Source organism: Athene noctua, chromosome 1, assembly GCF_965140245.1.
Source record: "Athene noctua chromosome 1, bAthNoc1.hap1.1, whole genome shotgun sequence".
Lineage (NCBI taxonomy): Eukaryota > Metazoa > Chordata > Aves > Strigiformes > Strigidae > Athene > Athene noctua.
Window position 1 is genome coordinate 15,287,535 of NC_134037.1, and position 19,396 is coordinate 15,306,930.

At 38.8% G+C, this 19,396-nt stretch overlaps 1 protein-coding gene across 3 annotated transcripts in view; it reads left to right on the forward strand.

The window, feature by feature from the left end:
* The window catches only part of NBAS (NBAS subunit of NRZ tethering complex), a 192,291-nt gene that overhangs the window by 117,959 nt on the left and 54,936 nt on the right, over window positions 1-19,396 (forward strand). For all 3 annotated transcript variants that reach the window (XM_074895621.1, XM_074895620.1, XM_074895622.1), the window contains 4 exons: window positions 3,215-3,465; window positions 5,175-5,509; window positions 15,159-15,377; window positions 15,625-15,827. In XM_074895621.1, coding sequence (XP_074751722.1) covers window positions 3,215-3,465; window positions 5,175-5,509; window positions 15,159-15,377; window positions 15,625-15,827 — 1,008 coding nt within the window. The remainder of the gene's footprint in view (window positions 1-3,214; window positions 3,466-5,174; window positions 5,510-15,158; window positions 15,378-15,624; window positions 15,828-19,396) is intronic.

A 19,396-nucleotide genomic window follows, 5' to 3' on the forward strand; every position in this document is an offset into this window, starting at 1 on the left:
AGTCAAGATATAAACATGGCAACACTGGGGTGAGTGTGAAAGAGGAAGCTGACTTCTTTGGGACTAGAAAATTACCTGAGGTATTCTGCAGTGGTTTTTTATCATTTTCTTTGTTCTTATCCTCCGTGAGTTAGTATTCATGGAATTCTGAAATCACTGAAGTACGAAGTAACAACCTCTTGCCTAATGAAATTCAAAAAAGTCTTGAAAATTGATGTATAATAGCATAATATGCTACTGAGCATGTTTTTGTTGTATCATAATCTCATTTTAAAGTTGATTGACAGCATATGGCCATTACAGTATATTTTAGTCTTGGGATTATGGCATTAATAATGCATGCCTCGTTATGCATTCATTCTGAACTGAAAAGAAGTTTATTCTAAGACTTAATCTCTTTAACCAAATATGCAGTATTTCTATAAGCCACTTTACGTAGGAAGAAGCTCAAAAGAAACACTTAGCTTATATTAACTATTTCTTTGATTACTTGATGTCAAATAAACATCGTGGGTTTTTATGTTGTGAATTTGAGTCTGATGAAATTGTTTAAATTTACATTAAAATTTAAAAAATATAATCCTAATCGTTTCTTCTGAAGATTCTGATCAGTTGATTACCAGAAATCTGTAAAATGTGTTTTATTATTTCAGCGACAGGAAATTTTATGTTTGCCTGTCACAGAATCTTTTATTCCAGAACCTTTCTGAACACCATAATGAACCCTTCCTATCTACTAACAGCGACCCCCCCCCCCCACCCATGCCAAACCTCTGTACATCCTGTCATTATAATTTAATGTCCATTTAGCCTTTAGCTTGTACTTTAGATGTAGACAGAAAAATGTATTTAAGATCACACTCTTGATTCAGGTCCAGGTGTCTGTTTTGTCTAATATTAAGAGTGAATGATGCTTTATTTACTTTGATATCATACTGATTGGTAGAACACTTAACAAATAACAAGAATTTAGACTATTAAAATAATGCTTACAAATTTAACAACCTAACTGGTTCTAGATGTAAAAATAACTCAAAAATAACGTTCTCCCTCAGAAATCAGAGAATCATTTTTAAACTGAGAGAAGGTTGTGTCTGTGGTATTTGTTGTAAGAAAACCATCTTTATGAATGAAACTTAACCATATTTTACTTGGCTATCAGAGAAACACTACCTTACGTATGTCATTTATACTCAAGAAAAATTGATGTTGAAATTCTAATTTAATCAAATTTAAAGGTAGAAGAAAATCAAATAACATTAGAAGATGACAGATTTCCAAATGAAATAATACTATCTAATGTGGCATATGTTTGGACTCTGGGGAGACTCAAGGTGGTAGTCATCTATAGGTTACTTCTTTCCTCAGATTTTAGGTAAAACTTTCAATTGAGAAAGGTATGAACTTAAGATGAGACTTCCTTGATATGCACCCATTTTTTTTCCTGGCTGAGGGAAAAAAGGAGTGATTGCATTCAGCTATCTTTTATGTAGTCAGCTGGAGGTGTCTGAATTCATGCTGTGAAAGAGCTAATGTATTCTTTTCAAAAGGGTCAGGAAAAAAATTTCCTGAAGCAGTGAGACTGACTGAGGTCAACCCAAGCCTTGCTGATATTTTCATAAGCTTTCATGGATGACAATTTGAGAAGCAACTTGATAAAACTGTCAAATGAAATATGCTAAGCATGAATAATAGTGTCAAGTAGATTAACTAGTGGGCAAGAGCCAATTTTCAGTGATAACATCTTTCAAAGCATGCACAGGTGCTCATCAACCACAGAAAATAGAATGTAATAGATCAGGAGAACATCTAATCAGGCAATAGGATTTTCTAGCATTATTCAGCCAGAAATGGGGGGTTTGGGGGTTTTGTTTTTTTTTTTCTGTGCGATTAGGTTTTTTTAAAATATTTTATTTTTTTTTTTTTTAAAAGGCTTCCTGTACGCATACTCTGGACATATGTCTATTTTTACATATAGCTGTACTTAGAGATGTGAAATGTTGCTTTGAATCCCAGTTTGGTATTCAGGACCCTTAATCTGCATGTCCAAGTCAACACATCACAAGATCAGGAAATACAAGAACTCCTTAGTTTTTATTTATGGAGAACAGCAACTATCTAAATATTTATGAAATATCTGTTGGAGGGCAAGTGAGCACCACACAGCTGCTAGCTCACCCCTTCCCCCCCAGTGCTGGTAAGGAGAAAGTAAAACAAAAGGCTTAAGAATCGACAGAGAGGGATGATTCACCCATTACAGTCATGGACAAAAGGCAGACTTGTTAGGGAAAGAAAAAAAGAACATAAATGTAATAGACACTAACAACAACAGCATTTAATGGAATAGGACCGTGAGAAGCATTATCACATCTTGAAAACACCTCCCTTCTTCCTGCGTTTAGTTTTGCTCCCGATACCTCTACTGCCTCCCCACCAGTGGGACAGGGGATGGGGAGTGTGGTCAGTCCTGCCGCTGCTTCTGCTTGTGGGGGTGGAGTGAAATTCTGGCATTCTTCTCCTACTCCGGCGTGGTTCCCCTCTCACAGGAGCCAGTCCTTCATGAACTTTCTCTGACATGAGTCCCTGCCACAGGCTTCAGCATTTCCTTAGGTGCTCCAGCATTGGTCACCCCCACATGTTGCTGTACTTCCAGCACCTAACTACAACAGGGGGGGCTGCTTCTATCCACAGGGTCCCAGCCTACTTCAGACACAGTCACCTGCTCTGGTGTGGGGTCCTCCACAGGCTGCAGATTGGTGTCTGCTCTACTGTAGACCTCTGTGGGTGGTGGGGGGGCAGCCTTGCCGTCTCACCACGGGCTGCACCATATCTCACCCCACTTCTCCTCCTTTTTTCCACTGACCTTGGTGTTCACACAGATGTTCTTCTCAACTCCAACTCCTCCTCCCAGGTTCCCCATCTTAAATACATTATTGCAGAGGTGCAGCCACCATTGTTAGTTAGCTCGACCTTGGCACAGAGGCAGGTTTGACTTGGAACCGGAGGAGCTGAAAGAAGCCTCTCACAGGGGGACACTGCTGTAGCCCCCTCCCCTGCAACTGAAAACCCCTTCTACTCACTCAAACCCAGGACAATATCTTGCCAAGTTGAACCTTAAACAAGGGGAAGTATTGTTCTGTCTCCCAAGTATCCAGCTGAAGTGTCTGTCATGGCATGTCCAGGCCTTTAAAGCCAAAATTATTTCTAAACACAGGTTAACGACACTGGAAATAGAAGAGCGAGCACAAAGTCTTGGTCTGTTTGAGACTCTGAAAACCAGTCCTGAAACCTTACTTGAACACATGGTTAAGTATGTTTACCCAAGTATTGAAGGCAGAGACCACCAGCGGTTGCTTTATTATTTTACACTCCTTGAAAATTGTGGTTGCTCAGAAGTGGTGAAGCATGCTGTTAAACCTGAAACTCACATCCGACTCCTGAAAAAATTCAAAGCAGTTGCACCAGGTAGGAGAGTTCTTGTTTTATGTATTTATTCAGTTATGTGACTGTTGACATGATTATGCTTGTATAGTTTATACTCTCCAGGTAATTTTTTTTCGATGAGCATATCGGATGAATGTAAGTAATTTAGTAGGTTAGTCATATCTTATAGGAGTAAGTTCCTTCTCTTTGTATTGCTGGAAATATAGTTTATTACAGCAGGCAAAAAATATTTAGAAACGGGTTTCTGTAGCTGATGCAAGTTAAAATTATTGTCATTGGTTCATAGTGAATTTTTAAAGAAAAAATACAGACCTCCTAGAGCATAATTTTTAACACTGCAAATTTAACACAAATATTCTTGATGATCTTAAGGCATTTTACCTTTCAACAGTCTGAATTACATAATAAATTAGGAACATCAAACATTTAATGTGTTTGTTTTAAAGAGACTAATCTTATTTTGTGTTTTATCCATGATGTTACCTTTTGCAGAACTAGAACATTATTTGTGCTACATTATCAGACAATGTCTATAAAAGTGAGCTGCTGGAAAGCACTCTGAGATTTTGAGTACTAGTTTCAGTTTGCTTATTAGTCAGTTATTAGCAATACCTTGATTTTCAGTTGAACAACTCCAAATCCAGTTTCAGAATCAAAAATACACACTGTATGGGATTACCTGCTGTGGGGATGTATTAATTGTTCAATACTGGAACCTCATGTATATCAGACAGTAACTTTGCTGCAGAATTTGGAGAGATTATGCATATGAATTCATGTGTTGCAGGAAGAAAAAAAGGCAATAATTTTTGGGGGGAGGAGGGATTACCTTCAGTTCTTATTGGTGTGTTTAAACACTCAAGTTCTGTGATGATTGTCAAAGAAAAATCTGTCAGTAACTGTTTACCTTCAAAACTATTTTTAAATGTTGTTCAAAAAAGAAGTCCTAGGACCATGCATCAGGCACAACTTAGTTTTTTACCGTATGAAGTGACTAAATCTACTGTAATACACCCTTAATCAAAATTCTCAGTGTTCAGCATAGTTTATAGATAGTAGGCAAGGAACAATATCAAAGTATTTGTAGATATTACAAGTCCTACGTCTACAAAGGAAAACACGGCAATAGAAGTCATTTGTCTTAAGAATTATATGCACAGTGAATAAAATAGTATTGTTGCTAGAAATATTTTGTTACTGCTAGAATAATTTGTAAGAGGTTTTTTCCTGTAGGAACTAAAGTAGTTACAGGACTCTTGTGTTACATAGGTATTCATGTCAGTGGGTCTACATGTCTTTTCTCAAGTTGACCTTAGTTTACTATGATTAGTGCCTTGCATTTTTGCCGAGATAGATAGTAAATATGAATTGTTACATGAGGTTTTCTAGGCATTATATAAAAAAACTAGTACTGTGTACTGCATACATACTCTTGCTTCTTTGAGAATCAGCTTTTTAAGTTTGTACTGCTACGCAAGTGTTAAAATATGTTCCAGGGATTGGGAGATTTCACATGCATCAGGACATAATAAAATCCCAGTGTTACCTGTATACAAACCTGTTTTCCTCCCCAGTCTGTCTGTCTGTATGACTGTAAAAGAAGATGGAGCAGGGTCTTTCTAGTTCTGCAGATACTGATTTAGTACTGATTGTTTTACACATATATGTGCAGTTTGAGTAGATGTAATTTTGAATAATTTTTGTTTGCCTATTTCTCCTTCTGTCAATAGGTCTTAATTACAAAAAGCTAACAGATGAAAATGAAAACCCTCTGGGAACACTGGAGCCCATCCTTACAAGTCAAAATATCTTATCTATTTCGAAACTGGCTCCCAAAATTCCTAAAAAAGATGGCAGCATGCTGTCACCAAGCTCTATTTATGCTGTCTGGTTACAAAAACTTTTTTGGAATGGTGATCACCATCTCATTAAAAAAATACCAGAAAGCATGGATGAGTGGCTACATGCATATGATATGTGTTCAAAGTACTTCGATAGACTTGATCCAGATGATATTGTCACTTTTATTGATGAAATTACCTTTTCTTCAAAAGCTGTCACAAAGGTAAGCACATACATTTGAAGAATTTGAGGTCTCAGGTGAGGCACAGTTGAATGTAGTGTCAAGGAGAAAGTTTTAACAAATACTACATTTTTCTTTTTACAGTTTTTAAAGATAAATTAATAACCCTTCCTCTACCTACCTCTTCTTTTTACGACTGCCAGTATAAAACTATATTTTTATTCAGCTACAGGAGTTAGTTCTGTGGATAAGAAAGTTTTTGATGGAACCCCAAAGTCCCTGTATTCTGGTTCAGCAGAGAGTAAGATACTCTTCTTGTGTATTTATTTATTTTACATGTGCTCATTCTGAAATTCATTGTGCTGCAGGCTTGTGTTTAGTACCAGGCTTTTGCATTCTGAATAGGATGCTCCACAGAGAAGTGTTCTGGCCCAATGCATATGGTTTTTAGGCACTGTAATAATATAAATGATAAACTCTCTCGTAATCTCCATCTGGCTGAAAACCTGTTACTGAAAGAACGTGCTTTCATGTCCATAACGCTTATTACCAGTGCAGTTTCTTTTTGCCTAGTGAAACCTACTTATAAAGATATTTCTAACATGAACTTTTACCCGTGCTTTCTTAAGCATCTTTATTGCCAAGCTCGAAAAGAGAATAGATTTTTTAGATATTTTCTCATTAAAAGATCTTAGATGCCTTCAATAACTTCATCTGAAATGAAAAAATGATAAAGAGGTGTTTTGTGGACTTTTTTGTGTCTTTATTTTCTCTATTCTGGATTGTGCTCATTTTCCAGAGGTGTTTATTCACTGTGTTCAATGAAGTGAGTTTCAAATTGTTGCCTCTTTGGATATTGTTTTAGTGTTCTCATGATATTAGTATAAATTTATTAAAACCCATATACACATTTATACCAGAATTGGGGGGGGGGGGGGGGGGCGGGAATTAAATCCTGGGGAAACCAAATGCTTTGCCAGCACCAGTTTTATGGTTTGATCTGTCTGTCATGCTAGATGAACACTTTTTATCACTAGTTCCATCAGCTGACTCTTAAGCCTGTTCAGCATAACTGTTGTCTTGTTTAGGTGTTTTGATGCTTTTTATCATGTAATCGTACCGAGTGTTTCATGCTTATCATGAAAGACTGACACTCGTTCTGAGATCTCAGTTGCCAGACCTGACTCTGGGCTGAGTTAGCCAGGGGATAACTGTTATCTAGTAAGAAGGAAGTACTGTGTTCATGCATGATTGCAACTAGTGACTACTGGAAACTCTTGCTATTAATGTATCTTGGGCATTTCGAGATTATTTCTCATTTATTGCAGATAAATAGCCTCCAGTGTGTATCTGTTTTGAAACACATTGTTTATTTTCTGTTGTTTATTTCTGTTCAGGATTTTAATACCATTTCTCTACTCTCTTAAGATGAGTAGGAGTAGCAGTAAGGAAATATTGATGACAGGATTATTGTGGTTCATGGCCAAGCAGAACTTTGTAGCAGAAATCTATTAGCTTCAGTATCTTTCATGGCTGAAGTGTTTGAAACAGTTGGTCAAGTCAGCTGATTTAGTGTGTCCCCTGCACTGGGTTTGAGAACGAAACAGCTGTTTAACCAGCTTGCAACTAGTTTTGCCTCAGGATCCCATCCAATTTTCAAGTGGAAGTGTACAATGAAAAATTATTATTTTAGAATAGATACTTCTCAAACATCACTTTCCTCTAACTTTCATCTGAAAAATGCTTCATACATATAAGTTGCCTTTTGACTTACACCTTCTACTTAAAATTTTATCCTGTTTTAAGGCTGCACTAGTGATCACTCTTTTAATCTCTAATTCAGCACTCTCTTCCCAGCCCAGTTATATGGCTGAGTATTTATTATGTCATTTTCCCATTCTCATAACAGATGCTCATTTTTGTATTTCATAGAAGTGCTCATATTTAATATACGTAAAGGACTGAAAAAAACTATGATCATTATCATGAAAGAATCTGTGCTGTCACTGAGACAGCTGAGTTTTCTCCCATACAGAAAATTTGTGGAGTTCTTTGAAGTGGACCTTGAGAGGAAGCTTAAAGTGAGATAGTGAAATTAGGGTGGTGGTTTTTTTTTTTTTTAGGAGTGATGAGAGGTTAATTGGCTTCTTCCCTCTTTGGGGGAAAAAAAAAAAAAAAAAGGCAGCAACTACTACACACACACCACCCCTGTCTCACCCGCTCAAAATTTCAAAAGGGGAAGGGAAGAAACGAAGGAGAGAGAGTAGTCCAGAGAGGTGGTGAAATGCACTCCATCATTATCCTTGTGGGGACAGCACCTTCTTCTGAAAGCCCCTCTTGGTCAGAAACGACTGAGAAAAGTCTTGAGTGATGAGGGGAAATGGAAGGTAAGCGGTGTAGCAAGTGTAGTCTACATGAGTTGAACTTCAAGGGTGCCATTGCTGTTGTCACTTTGTGGGAACTTAGGAAGCAGGCATCAGAACATCCCTCACGGCTTGAGTATATCAGCAGTAGTAAGGAGAGGCAGGTGACAGGCCAGCAGAGAAACAGGGAATTGCGTGTCCCTTGCTATGACAGAGAACCTGGGAGCAGAATGTGTAATTCGACAGAAGAGCATGAAAACACAGGGATTTAGTGCTGACTTGTGCAACTTCTCGTTCTTACTGAGAAAGGCAGGAACATGGTGGGCTTTGACAGGCCCTCTTCACCTGTCCCCTTGCACTATCTCTTCCCTTTAACTTTCTGTTGAGTTGGGCCAGTGGTGACTGAATGAAAAGGTGGATGAATGAGCACTGCTTGGCTGGACAGAGGAGTTGAATGTATAAATTCAAGAAATGGATGGGGAGTTTGAACTTGCGAAAGGGCAACTAACATTGTTACACTGAGTTGCAGTTTAGGGTGTGAAGAGGTTTTTAGGTGCTCTTAGCTCTAAGAGCTCAGAGGCATTCTCCCATGTTTCTTGCAATGAGTAGAAATGAGTTACCACCTGGAAGATGCGATTCAGTTCCGCAACCTTAAGGCTTCAGAGAGTTGGTGACATTGGGTGGTGGGAACTGTGTGAGCAGAGATGCATCATATTGGGACTTCAATAAATTGTAGACCCAAAGTAACGTGGTTAATGTAGTGAATATTCTGTATGAGACAGATGAGACCACTTCCCAAAATTTAAAATCTTTTGGTCTGCAGCATATCCTATAGGAGATACTTTATAATATTTGAGGCATTAAGGTTGACTTGTGAATCCAGAGCAACCTTTGATGGCTCTAGCAGCTAATTATTCACTGATTATTTTTTTAAAATGCCTTTTTTTGCTAAACTGAATTTAACTAGATTTGAAATTCCACTTATAGATGCTTTGTCTGCTATACTAAAGAGGTAGTCATCAAAGTTAGCTTCCACAATCAGACATGAACCAGAGGCCACTTAAACTTACTTTGATAAACAGAATGGACTGACCTTGGGAAGTTTTCTATTCTCTCTCTCTCTCTTTTTTTTTTTTTTTTTTTTGGTGGGGTGGGGGTGAGCTTTTTTGCTTGCTTGCTTTTTAGTGTGTGGGTAGGTTTGGTTTGTTTTGGTTTTTCCCCAGCTCTTCCGTTATTATCACAACTTTTCTTTGGATCCAGTATATCAGATTGATGTAATATTCCTGTTGTGTTTGTGATAAATATAACAGGTGAAGTGCTTTATTCTTCATCAGTATCCTCCTCACACACTGAAGGACTGAAGTATTGATCCTTTGACCACAGCAGCTTACTTCCACAAGCAGTAAGAGGGTTCCTGCTTGTGGCACTTCTACTCAGAATGCTTTTAATTCTAAAAAACTATTCAAATTCTTCTGACTAAATAATAATTCAGTCCACTTCTGTAGTGGCAAGTGTAGACTATTTGCATTGTATGGAACAGATTTCTGTCTATAAGGGAGATATCTCAAATATCCAGTGGAACTACAGCTTGTATTTTTTAATGCATTTTGAGTCTGTCTTTTCTTGTACCAGTTCTGTTTGCTTTTAAATAATGCTGACTTAATAGATTCTCAATTATAGTAATGATCATATAAACTTTGTTATCTTGATGATTTCCCATTTATGCCCCTTTGTGTGATCTGTGTGAAGCATTATAGGTAATTTGGGGATATTTTTATTCCTTTGTTGCTAGCATTTTGTTTGTTTTGCTAGATAGTTATGTTTTCAAAGAACCCTCTGTTTCAGAGCTCAGGGGTCATTGCCCTGATGTTTGCTGATTAACAGTACGCTGAAAAAAAAGCCCAACACATCAAAAACAAACAAACAAAACCCCCACAACTGAAAACAATTTTTTAATGTCTGTTTTCATTATTGAACACCCTACAAATGGGCATGGGCACAACATGTTGATTAGAAAGAAAAGACTACAACTTCAGACAGCAAAAGTAGAATAAAAAGCAGTGGTGTCATCAGGTAGGTCTTCTATAGAGAAAGAGAAGTCGAAATTTTCCTTACATGGTCTTTCACAGCCTTCCATAGACTTGGCCACATTCACTTAAACTATGGCTGATGAGATTTTTTTGTTCACTATTTAATCCTTTTTAACTTCTTTTCCAACTTCTGATGCAAAGGAGAAACTTTGCTTGCAACTTAATGTTTTTAATTGAAAGGTTAGTCTTCTCAAAGTCAGTAATGCTTTTTTGACCATTTTCTTCTTGCTTAAGCAGGACTATGATGTCCATATTTTGACCACACACCAAATGGGTGTGGAATGGGAACATGTTACAAATGGACATTAACCAGCATAATTTTCTCTTTCAATTTCAATGGCTTTAAATACCATTTTAAATAATCATATAAAAACTTCAGTTTAAAACAAACTCCTCAAAGTAGTTCAGTATCTTTTGTCTGCCTGATTGAATTCTTAATGCTGTATAAAATGTTAAGGAGAAAGGGCATGACTTCGCCTGAAGATGTACAAGAAATGTGTTAATAGTTTTCTTACATAGCATAACTGCATTTAGATGTTACCTTTTGAATTACTTGGATTTTTTTAATCACTTTTTGTAACTGTGCTCCAGTCAGTTTGTCTTGTCTGACCTTGTTTTCTTCATGGGTATTGACAGTACTTCTTTTTCTGATCTTAATACATTTTTAGATACTTAAATCAACTTCAAGACTGCATAATAGGAAACTTCATGAATCATGTGTTTTCTCTAACTGGTTCCTTGTATGCATTAGAACTTCTACTCTGATATTCAGGTGAACTGTACTGCATCTGGCAGGGATGAAGTTAACTTTCTTCATAGCAGACTCTCTGGAGCTGTGCTTTTGATTTGTGACTAAAACAGTGTTGAGAACACACCAGTGTTTTGGCTGTTGCTGAGCTGTGCTTGTACGGTGTCAGGGCTTTCTCTTTTTCTCAGCACCTCAGGTAGGCAAAAAGTGGGGAGGGGACACAGTCAGGACAGCTGGCCTGGGCTGGCCAAAGGTACATTCTATGCCATATCATGTCGTGCGCAGCAGTGACAAACGGGGTTGGAGGGCATCTTCCAAGGTGGTTGTTGCTTGGAGATTGGCTGGGTGTTGGTCTGCTTGTGGGAGGTGGTGAGTGATTGTGTCAGTTTTGTTTTTTTTTTATTTTTTTCCTTTTTCCTTCATGTGTTAAACTATCTTTATCTTGATCTACAAGATTTCTTGCTTTTGCTTTTCTTTTTCTCTCACCCTGTAGGAACTGGGAACCAATTTTTGTTATTACATAACTGTTTAACCTACTTCTGAACTAACTCATGTAATTTGCTTTCCATTCTAGTGTATCTGGTTGGCTTTTGGCTACATGATATTTTTTTGTGGGAATATGTCAAATTGGGATTTAGTGAGAGACAGGAACTGGACCAAACTGTTCTGTCTGAACATCAGGAAACGTTTTTCATTATGACTGTTACTGATCACTGACACAGGTTGCTTAGGGAGGTTGTGGAGTCTCCTGCATTGGGGATATCTAAAAGACACCTGGACGTGGTCCTAGGCAACTGGCTCTGGGTGGCCCTGTTTGAGCAGGGGGTTTGGACCACATGCTCTTCAGAGGTCCCTTCCATCTTCAACCATTCTGTGTTTCAGTGTTGCTGGGAATCACAGGCTCGTGTGGCATTAAAAGGAGGGGAGCTGTTTCCATAATCTCGAAGTTGTATGCTAATCACTGCAAATAAGAGTGGCAGGGTCAACATCTTCATGTGCAAGTGAATGTTACTTGTACAATACTTTATTAAGAAATACGTACTCTGAAGGAAATGGGCTTCCGAGATGAGTTTTTACCCTGAGGAGTGAAATCTGTTGAGCTGAAATAGTGTGTGATGTTCCTTGATTTGAAAAAGAAGGAAAACAGATTTTTAGCATTTTACATTATGCGTAATAGCCTATAGAATTAAATTTTTTTAAAACTGTAAAAGCTTTTTAAAAAGAAAACTTCACATGCAAACAAAGATTGAACTATCCCCTAAGATACTTTTTTCTAATTGCTGGATGTGATACCAAATGTAGTTACTGAAACTGAGTAGAAGTATCGAGGATAGCCATTCATGTTTTGGAAGAAAATAACAGAGAAATGATATGTTGGTAATGCTGCATTTTGGCACTATGCAAATATGAATGCAGAATTAAAATAGTCTTGGGAAGAACCTGTAAATTTTTTTTTAATGCTTTATTCTCTAAGTAATATGCCATCATGACTTCTAAACTGGCAGTATATTCACACTGTTCTCTAGGATATAACAGTTAGATGGAATACTGAAAATGTTTGCTTTTGAGTCTCACAATTACATTTTGAACATTAGAATATACTGTAGAAGAGAAAATGAAATGTGTAGCTGTTTTTCTCTTTCATCATGTTTACAAAATACATATATAAATCCATATATGGTCATTAAATTTTAATGTGATATGAGTATCACCTTTTCCTTGCTTATAATAAAAGCTGATATTGAGACCTTGTTTTTTGGTTGTTTTTTTTTGTTTTGTTGTTTTCATTTTTGCTTTTAAGAGAATGGTTTGGGTTGGAAGGGACCTTAAAGGTCATCTAGTCCAAACCCCTAGCCATAGGCAGGGACACCTTCCACTAACCCAGGTTGTTCAAAGCCCCGTCCAACCTGACCTTGAACACTTCCAGGGAGGGGGCAGCCACAGCTGCTCTGGGCAACCTGTTCCAGTGTCTCACCACCCTCACTATGAAGAACTTCTTCCTTACATCTAATCTAAATCTACCCTTTAAAACCATTACGCCTCATCCTATCTCTGTACTCTCTGATTAGAGTCCCTCCCCATCTTTCCTGTAGCCCGCTTTAAGTACTGGAAGGCTGCTCTAAGGTCTCTCTGAAGCTTTCTTTTCTCCAGGCTGAAAAACCCCAACTCTCTCATCCTGTTCTCATAAGGAAGGTGCTCCATCCCCCTCCTCATCTTTGTGGCCTTCTCTGGACCTGCTCCAGTAGGTCCATGTCGTTCTTATGTGGGGGCTCAGAACTGGATACAGCATTGCAGGTGGGGTCTCAGAAGAGCGGAGTTCAGGGGAAGAATCACCTCTCTTGACCTGCTAGCCACACCTTTCTTGATGCAGCCCAGGATACAGTTGGCTTTCTGGGCTGGAAACGCACATTACTGGCTCAGTCAGTTTTCCATTCACTGCTACCCCCAAGTCCTTCTCCACAGGGCTGCTCTCAATCCACTCATCACCCAGCCTGTATTTGTGCTTGGGGTTGACTCAAGCCATGTGCAGGACCTTGAACTTTGTAGAGGCCCACTTCTCCAGCCTGTCCAAGTCCCTCTGGATGACATCCCTTCCCTCCAGTGTGTCAACTGCACCACACAGCTTGGTGTTGTTGGCAGCTTGCTGAGGGTGCACTCAATCCCACTGTCTGTGTCACCAACAAAGATGTTGGTCCCAACACCGACTCCCGAGGAACAACACTTGTCACTGCTCTCCACTTGGACATTGAGCCATTGACCACAACTCTGTGAGTGGGACTATCCAGCCAATTCCTTATCTACTGAGGAGTCCATCCCTCAAGTCCATGTCTCTCAGGTTCAGAGACAAGCATGTCATGTAGGACAGTGTCAAATGCTTTGCATGAGGCTAGTTAATGACATCAGTTGCTCTACCCTTACCAATTTTGTTTCAAAGTAACAAAATCATACTTAATGACTTTTCCTGGGAATGGAACTGAGTTGTGTTTAGAACTGAATGGTGAAATACTCCTTGTAATTACCCTGTTGATAGTGGAAAGGTTTCTTAGATCTTACATTAATGTCCGTCCATTTTGCTTTCATCATTAAAAATGTCCCATAGACCTTTAGAGTGGTTCGCAGCAACAGCATGAAAAACTAGGAGTAACCCTACATATCTGCTATGTGTTTTTGGTGGGGGGAAGTATATCAGATGCAAAACTTTCTGCTCACTAACCTTTATCAAGCTTTGTATGGCTTTACAAGTAGATAGTTTAATTCACAGTGTAAACATCAATTTTACTTCCTTCTGAACAGTGCTACAGCAGTTAATTTTCCTCTTTATATGATCATTCAGCCTTTTTACTATTCAGTGTGTCATGCAGATTCAAGCTTTGTTTTCTATTTCTAGTGCTTTACTTCAACTTGAAAATTAAAATTGTTTATAGGTCTTTGTCCACTATTTCGGTAACTAAAACACCTGATGTTAAAATTACACAATGTGGTGGGTTTAGTCAGAGGTGACCCCTACCCATTAGAAAGTATATTGCAAACATCCTTAAAACTCTACTCGAAGTTATAAACTAACAAATTATACATTAATTTTAAAAATCATATTTCAGACTCTGTTTTGGACTTACAGCTGAAGCTGTGCCTTTCGTGACTTAAAAGCATAAGAGTTTGCTGCAAGTACTGTCTATATAAAGAGTATTTCCAGCTATATCCTTTTCCAGTATACTCTTGGTTTCTAGAAGCCTGGGAATCTGTGGTTGTTGCTCAGGCTCCATTCTGAAGTCCTAAATTCAATTCTCATGCACTAGAATGACCCTTTCATGCTAGATGGAGGGGTAGGGGAAAACTTAATTCAGTGTATGTGTGACTCCATTTAAAAATTCAGACCTTATGAGAAGTATAATGGGAAAAAAAACCCAGACTTTCTTGATCCAGTTTAATAGCTAGATACATCTAGTTGTACAGGTCTTTCAAAATAGTAACTTGCTGTTTTGTATAAATTGTGTGTTAAACACATTGATTTAAAAGTTGTAGACCTCCTACTGGGGTTTTTTTGCTTATGATTATGGTTTTAAGAATATATTTTAGACAGTGATCTAAACCTGACAAAACTAACCTTAAGTTAATTTTCAGCATTTGGGATTTTCAGTTAAACTTGTAAAACGATCTCCAGACATCTCTCAATGCAAAATTAAGAAACAAGGTCATAAGATGGCAGCCTACAAAGATCATAAATATCATTAGGGAAAAGAAGTTTCATATGGTTTACAATGGGCCAAGTTGAACATAAGTAAAAAGAAGGACAACAGGAGAAAGTAATGGAATGCTGATCCTTTTTAAATAAATGACTAATAAGAAATAAAGTTGTTTCTCATAACAAACTTAATTTAGTTTTATGCTGTGCTGGAGAGTAGTGGAGCTGCCTGACCTCTAGGCACTGCTGTAATACAACTAGTAGTGTACAGAAGATTAATGATTAAATATTGAGTAATCTTTTTCAGCTGCCAGTTGAAGCCAGGATAGAATTGACTAAGAAGGCTGTTAAGGCAGTCAAACATCTTTCTGAGAAATCAAGAAAAAAAACTTCTGAGAATGACATGGAAGATGCTGAAAATCCATCTGTTGCTTATGAAGGAACTCTGAATCACTTGCAGCAATCCCTTGCTCATCTGGAAACACTCACTCATAGTTTTATCACTTACTTGAAAAACAGCGAACAGGTAATGATTACTGATCAGGTGCTTGTTTCGAGTGTTACCATGATTAACAGTGATGGCCATCAGTCTTCTGTCATTTTATTAATGTTTTGTACCTTCATTTTTGTTGACCTGGTTTTTGAAAACTCACTGCTGTAATCTTTTCTTTTGTGTAATGTATGTTTATATCTTGGTAGAAAGAAAGACTGAATGATACAGCCCTGTAAATAAAGAGTATGCTGATTCGTGTTCAAAAATTATCTGTTCACAGGATACATTACAGAAGTATGGCTATTTATATGATTTGTCAAGGTCAGAAAAAGAAAAAATCCATGACCAAGCAGTAGCTATGTGTATAGATGGTCAACCCCTGCACATGATACAACAGTTGTTGCAAGTGGCTGTTGGAGATCTAGGTCTTTCTCCCAAGGATATTGTGCAATGTGCTATTAAAAAAATAGTATCTATATTAAGGTAAGTACACTGCCACAATTAAGTCCAAAAATCTTTCTTCTGGGTTTTTGGGGGGTTTTTAGGTTGGTTGGGTTGGGGTGGATTAGTTGGCTGGGTTTTTTTGTAGTGAGTACTTGTTTGCTTTGAAAATCTGTTTTTTTCAGAAAATTGGGCAGTAACAGGAAATGAGTTCTGGGATTGGTTATGCTCCCATTTACCTATAATTTCATATTCAGATAAGACAGTTATATTTTTCCAAGTTTAGGAAGCCTGGGCAATCTGAACAAAGCAAGCTATGAAACTCATCCTATTCACTGCAGGGTGCTTGTCAGCTTAAAAAGTTGGCTTTACAGTATTCCATTACATGCGTGTGCGCTTGTGGATTTTTGGCAAATTTACAGTTGCACATACTTCTTCCCTCTGAAACAGAATCAGATGATATGTTTATTGGAAACAGTGGGTACCTTGTGCAGGTATTCAGGCAATGGAGGCCTAGCAATGGCTGTTGCTACAACATCTAGTCTTACAGGAATAAGTGTAATTTCCATCTTTGAAATAAATTGCTGGAGTATTTCTGGGAGCTGTTTTTTGGGTTGGTTTGGTTGGTTGGTTTTTATTTGCAAGGTTTTGAAAAATACGTTTATCTGTCATTAACATACAGGCTATACATTTTTCTTTGTTCTCTTAAAGAATGCTCCATAGAGGTTTTTGCTTTTTTTCTTCAACTTTCCTTTCTGTTATACCTACCTCCAAATTAAACAGCAAGTGTGTTTTATGCTTCCTACAGCACGTAAAAGAATCAATGGTATGCTAAAAAAAACCCCAACCTGCTAACTACTTGGAGAGAAACAGGTTTCTAATGTGGGAAGGGGATTGTTCTGCTCAACTCGTTCAGTGTTGTCATTGTTACCATTTCTTGCTGGTTTTACTGCCATCATGCTGTGAGCAATCCCCACACGCTGTACCAGAAGCAAGGCTTCGTCTCCATCTTTTGCTGGGATTCACAGCTTCAAACCTCAGTAATTGTCTTTTCCATGGCGTAACACAAACCAAATAACCAACTTGTTCATGCAACCCCAGGAAACTGAGTCATCTCTTAATTTTAAAATTATAGAGAAATAGGCTAGGAGAACAGAAAATGCAAAATAATTATCTTCCACACGATCTATACTTACACATCCCGGAATAAATCTGAGATCTAGGCAAGACCTGGATGATATAAAGGAGCATGAAACACAGTTAATGCTGACCATCTTAACTGTGAGTTCAAAGTTTGCATTAACTTCAATATTATGATCTTTTAGTTGAATATTTTCTTTACAGTCTTGTTTCCAAATTACAGGGTTTTTTTCTTTATTCAGGTTGGAAAAGACCCTTGGGATCATTGAGTCAACCATCAGCCCTACTCTACAAAGTTCTCCCCTACACCATATCCCCCAAAATCCCATCTAAACAACCCTTAAACACATCCAGGGATGGTGACTCTACCACCTCCCTGGGCAGCCTGTTCCACTGTCTGACCACTGTCTCTGTGAAAATGTTTTTCCTAATATCCAGTCTGAACCCTACCTGTTGCAGTTCAAATCCATTCCCTCTTGTTCTGTCAAAATTACCTGTGAGAAGAGACCAGCACCAACCTCTCTACAATGTCCTTTCGGGTAGTTGTAGAGAGTGATGAGGTCTCCCTTCACCCTTCTCCTCGAACTGAACAGTCCCAGCTCCTTCAATCGCTCCTCACAGGATTTATTCTCCAGGCCCTTCACCAGCTTCGTTGCCCTCCTCTGCACTCGCTCCAGCACCTCGATATCTCTCTTGTATTGAGGTGCCCAGAACTGGACACAATACTCCAGGTGTGGCCTCACCAGTGCCCTGTACTGGGGGACTGTCACCTCCCTACTTCTGCTGGTCACACTATTGCTGACACAAGCCAGGATGCCGTTGGCTTTCTTGGCCACCTGGGCACACTGCTGGCTCATGTTCAGCTCCTTGTCCATTAGAACCCCCAGATCCTTCTCTTCCAGACAGCTCTCCAGCCACTCCTCCCCAAGCCTGTAGCCGTGCAGGGGGCTGTTGTGGCCCAAGTGCAGGACCTGGCACTTGGCCTTTTCAAGCTCATCCCGTTAACGTTGTCCCACCGATCCAATCTATCCAAGTCTCTCTGCAGAGCCTCCCTATCCTTGTGCAGATCGACATTCCCGCTTAACTTGGTGTCATCTGCAAACTTACTGATGATACATTTCTAACACTTGTGAGAAACAGTCTAAAACCCCTGTAGTCATGTTGCATTTCTTCAGTACTAGTCATGTCTTGGGAGAGGGAGAAGAGTCCTGCATTGAAGTCCTGCCTGTTTGGTTAGGTACAGTCTCTGTACTCATGTCTTATAGCCCAGAATGGACATGGCTTTTCTCCACAAGCTTGAGGCTGAAACTGTGGTAGTTTGTCTGGTGTTTGGGACAATGTAGTAATCTCTGGGAACACAGAACTGTTAAAAATATGTGCTTATGGACATGTTTACAGACATGGTGGGGGTGTGGACATAGGTGAAGGGAAGCTAAGCACACTGAAAAGCCTTTTATTGAAATAAGGTGCTTTTCCTTGATTTTGTTTAATACTCAGTTCTAGCTCATCTTGCCATTCATAATACCCTCTTTATAGATTTGGTAAGAGATTTGCCCACTTTTGTAGCCATAGTGGTTAGAAAATTCCTTTGGTCTGTAACGTGAGACTTCAGCACGTCTTTTAAGGTTCAGCCTTCTGCCTGCCACAGTGTCATGGTTTGAACTCAGCCAGTAGTCAATGGCCAGTCGTTTATTCCCCCCACCCAGTGAAATATGGGAGGGACAAAAAAAATAATAAAATTCATAGGTTGAATTAAAAAAATAAAATACTAATAGTAGCAAAACATCAGTAACAGTAATAAGTCCAAACGGGTAATATTCAGCAGCTATTTGGTGACCGGTATGCTGCCTGCCCCCAGCAACGATCCTGACTGCACCAGAAATTCTGCCATGTTGACTGGAAAACAGAATATGAGACAGCATGCTCCCCTTATATACTGAGCATGATATCACATTGGTATGGAATACTCCAGTGACTAATCCACTCCTGGCCCTCCAGCTGTGCTCCCTCTCAGCCCAAGGAAAGTTAACGTTATCCTGGCTGAAACCAGGACACAGAGCAGAAGTGAAGATATTAGGGTGGTGAAGTGGTAAAGGATGGGGTTTGAAGACTCAAATGACAATCCATGAGGTAAGTATATGTTGAAAATTACTTGTTAGGGTTGTCAGAACAACTGAACCAGAGAGCACAGTCAGTCCCCATTGGTGTTGGACTAGAGCTGAGATTTGAGATTCTCAAGACAGCAAGCAGAAAATGAAGTTTTGGGATTTTATATCTGTGTCCCTGTGGGTATATGTGTTCCCAGAATGAAGAGGGCCTGAGATATTGTGGGTTTTTTTTTGCCACTGTTGTTGACAGAATTATCAATGAGGTCTTGAGAATCCTTGAGAGTCTGTGATGCTCTTTCTCCTTCAGAGCAGGATAAAAGTATTGATTTGGTCTTTTATTCTGCAGTCAGGTGAAATTAATTC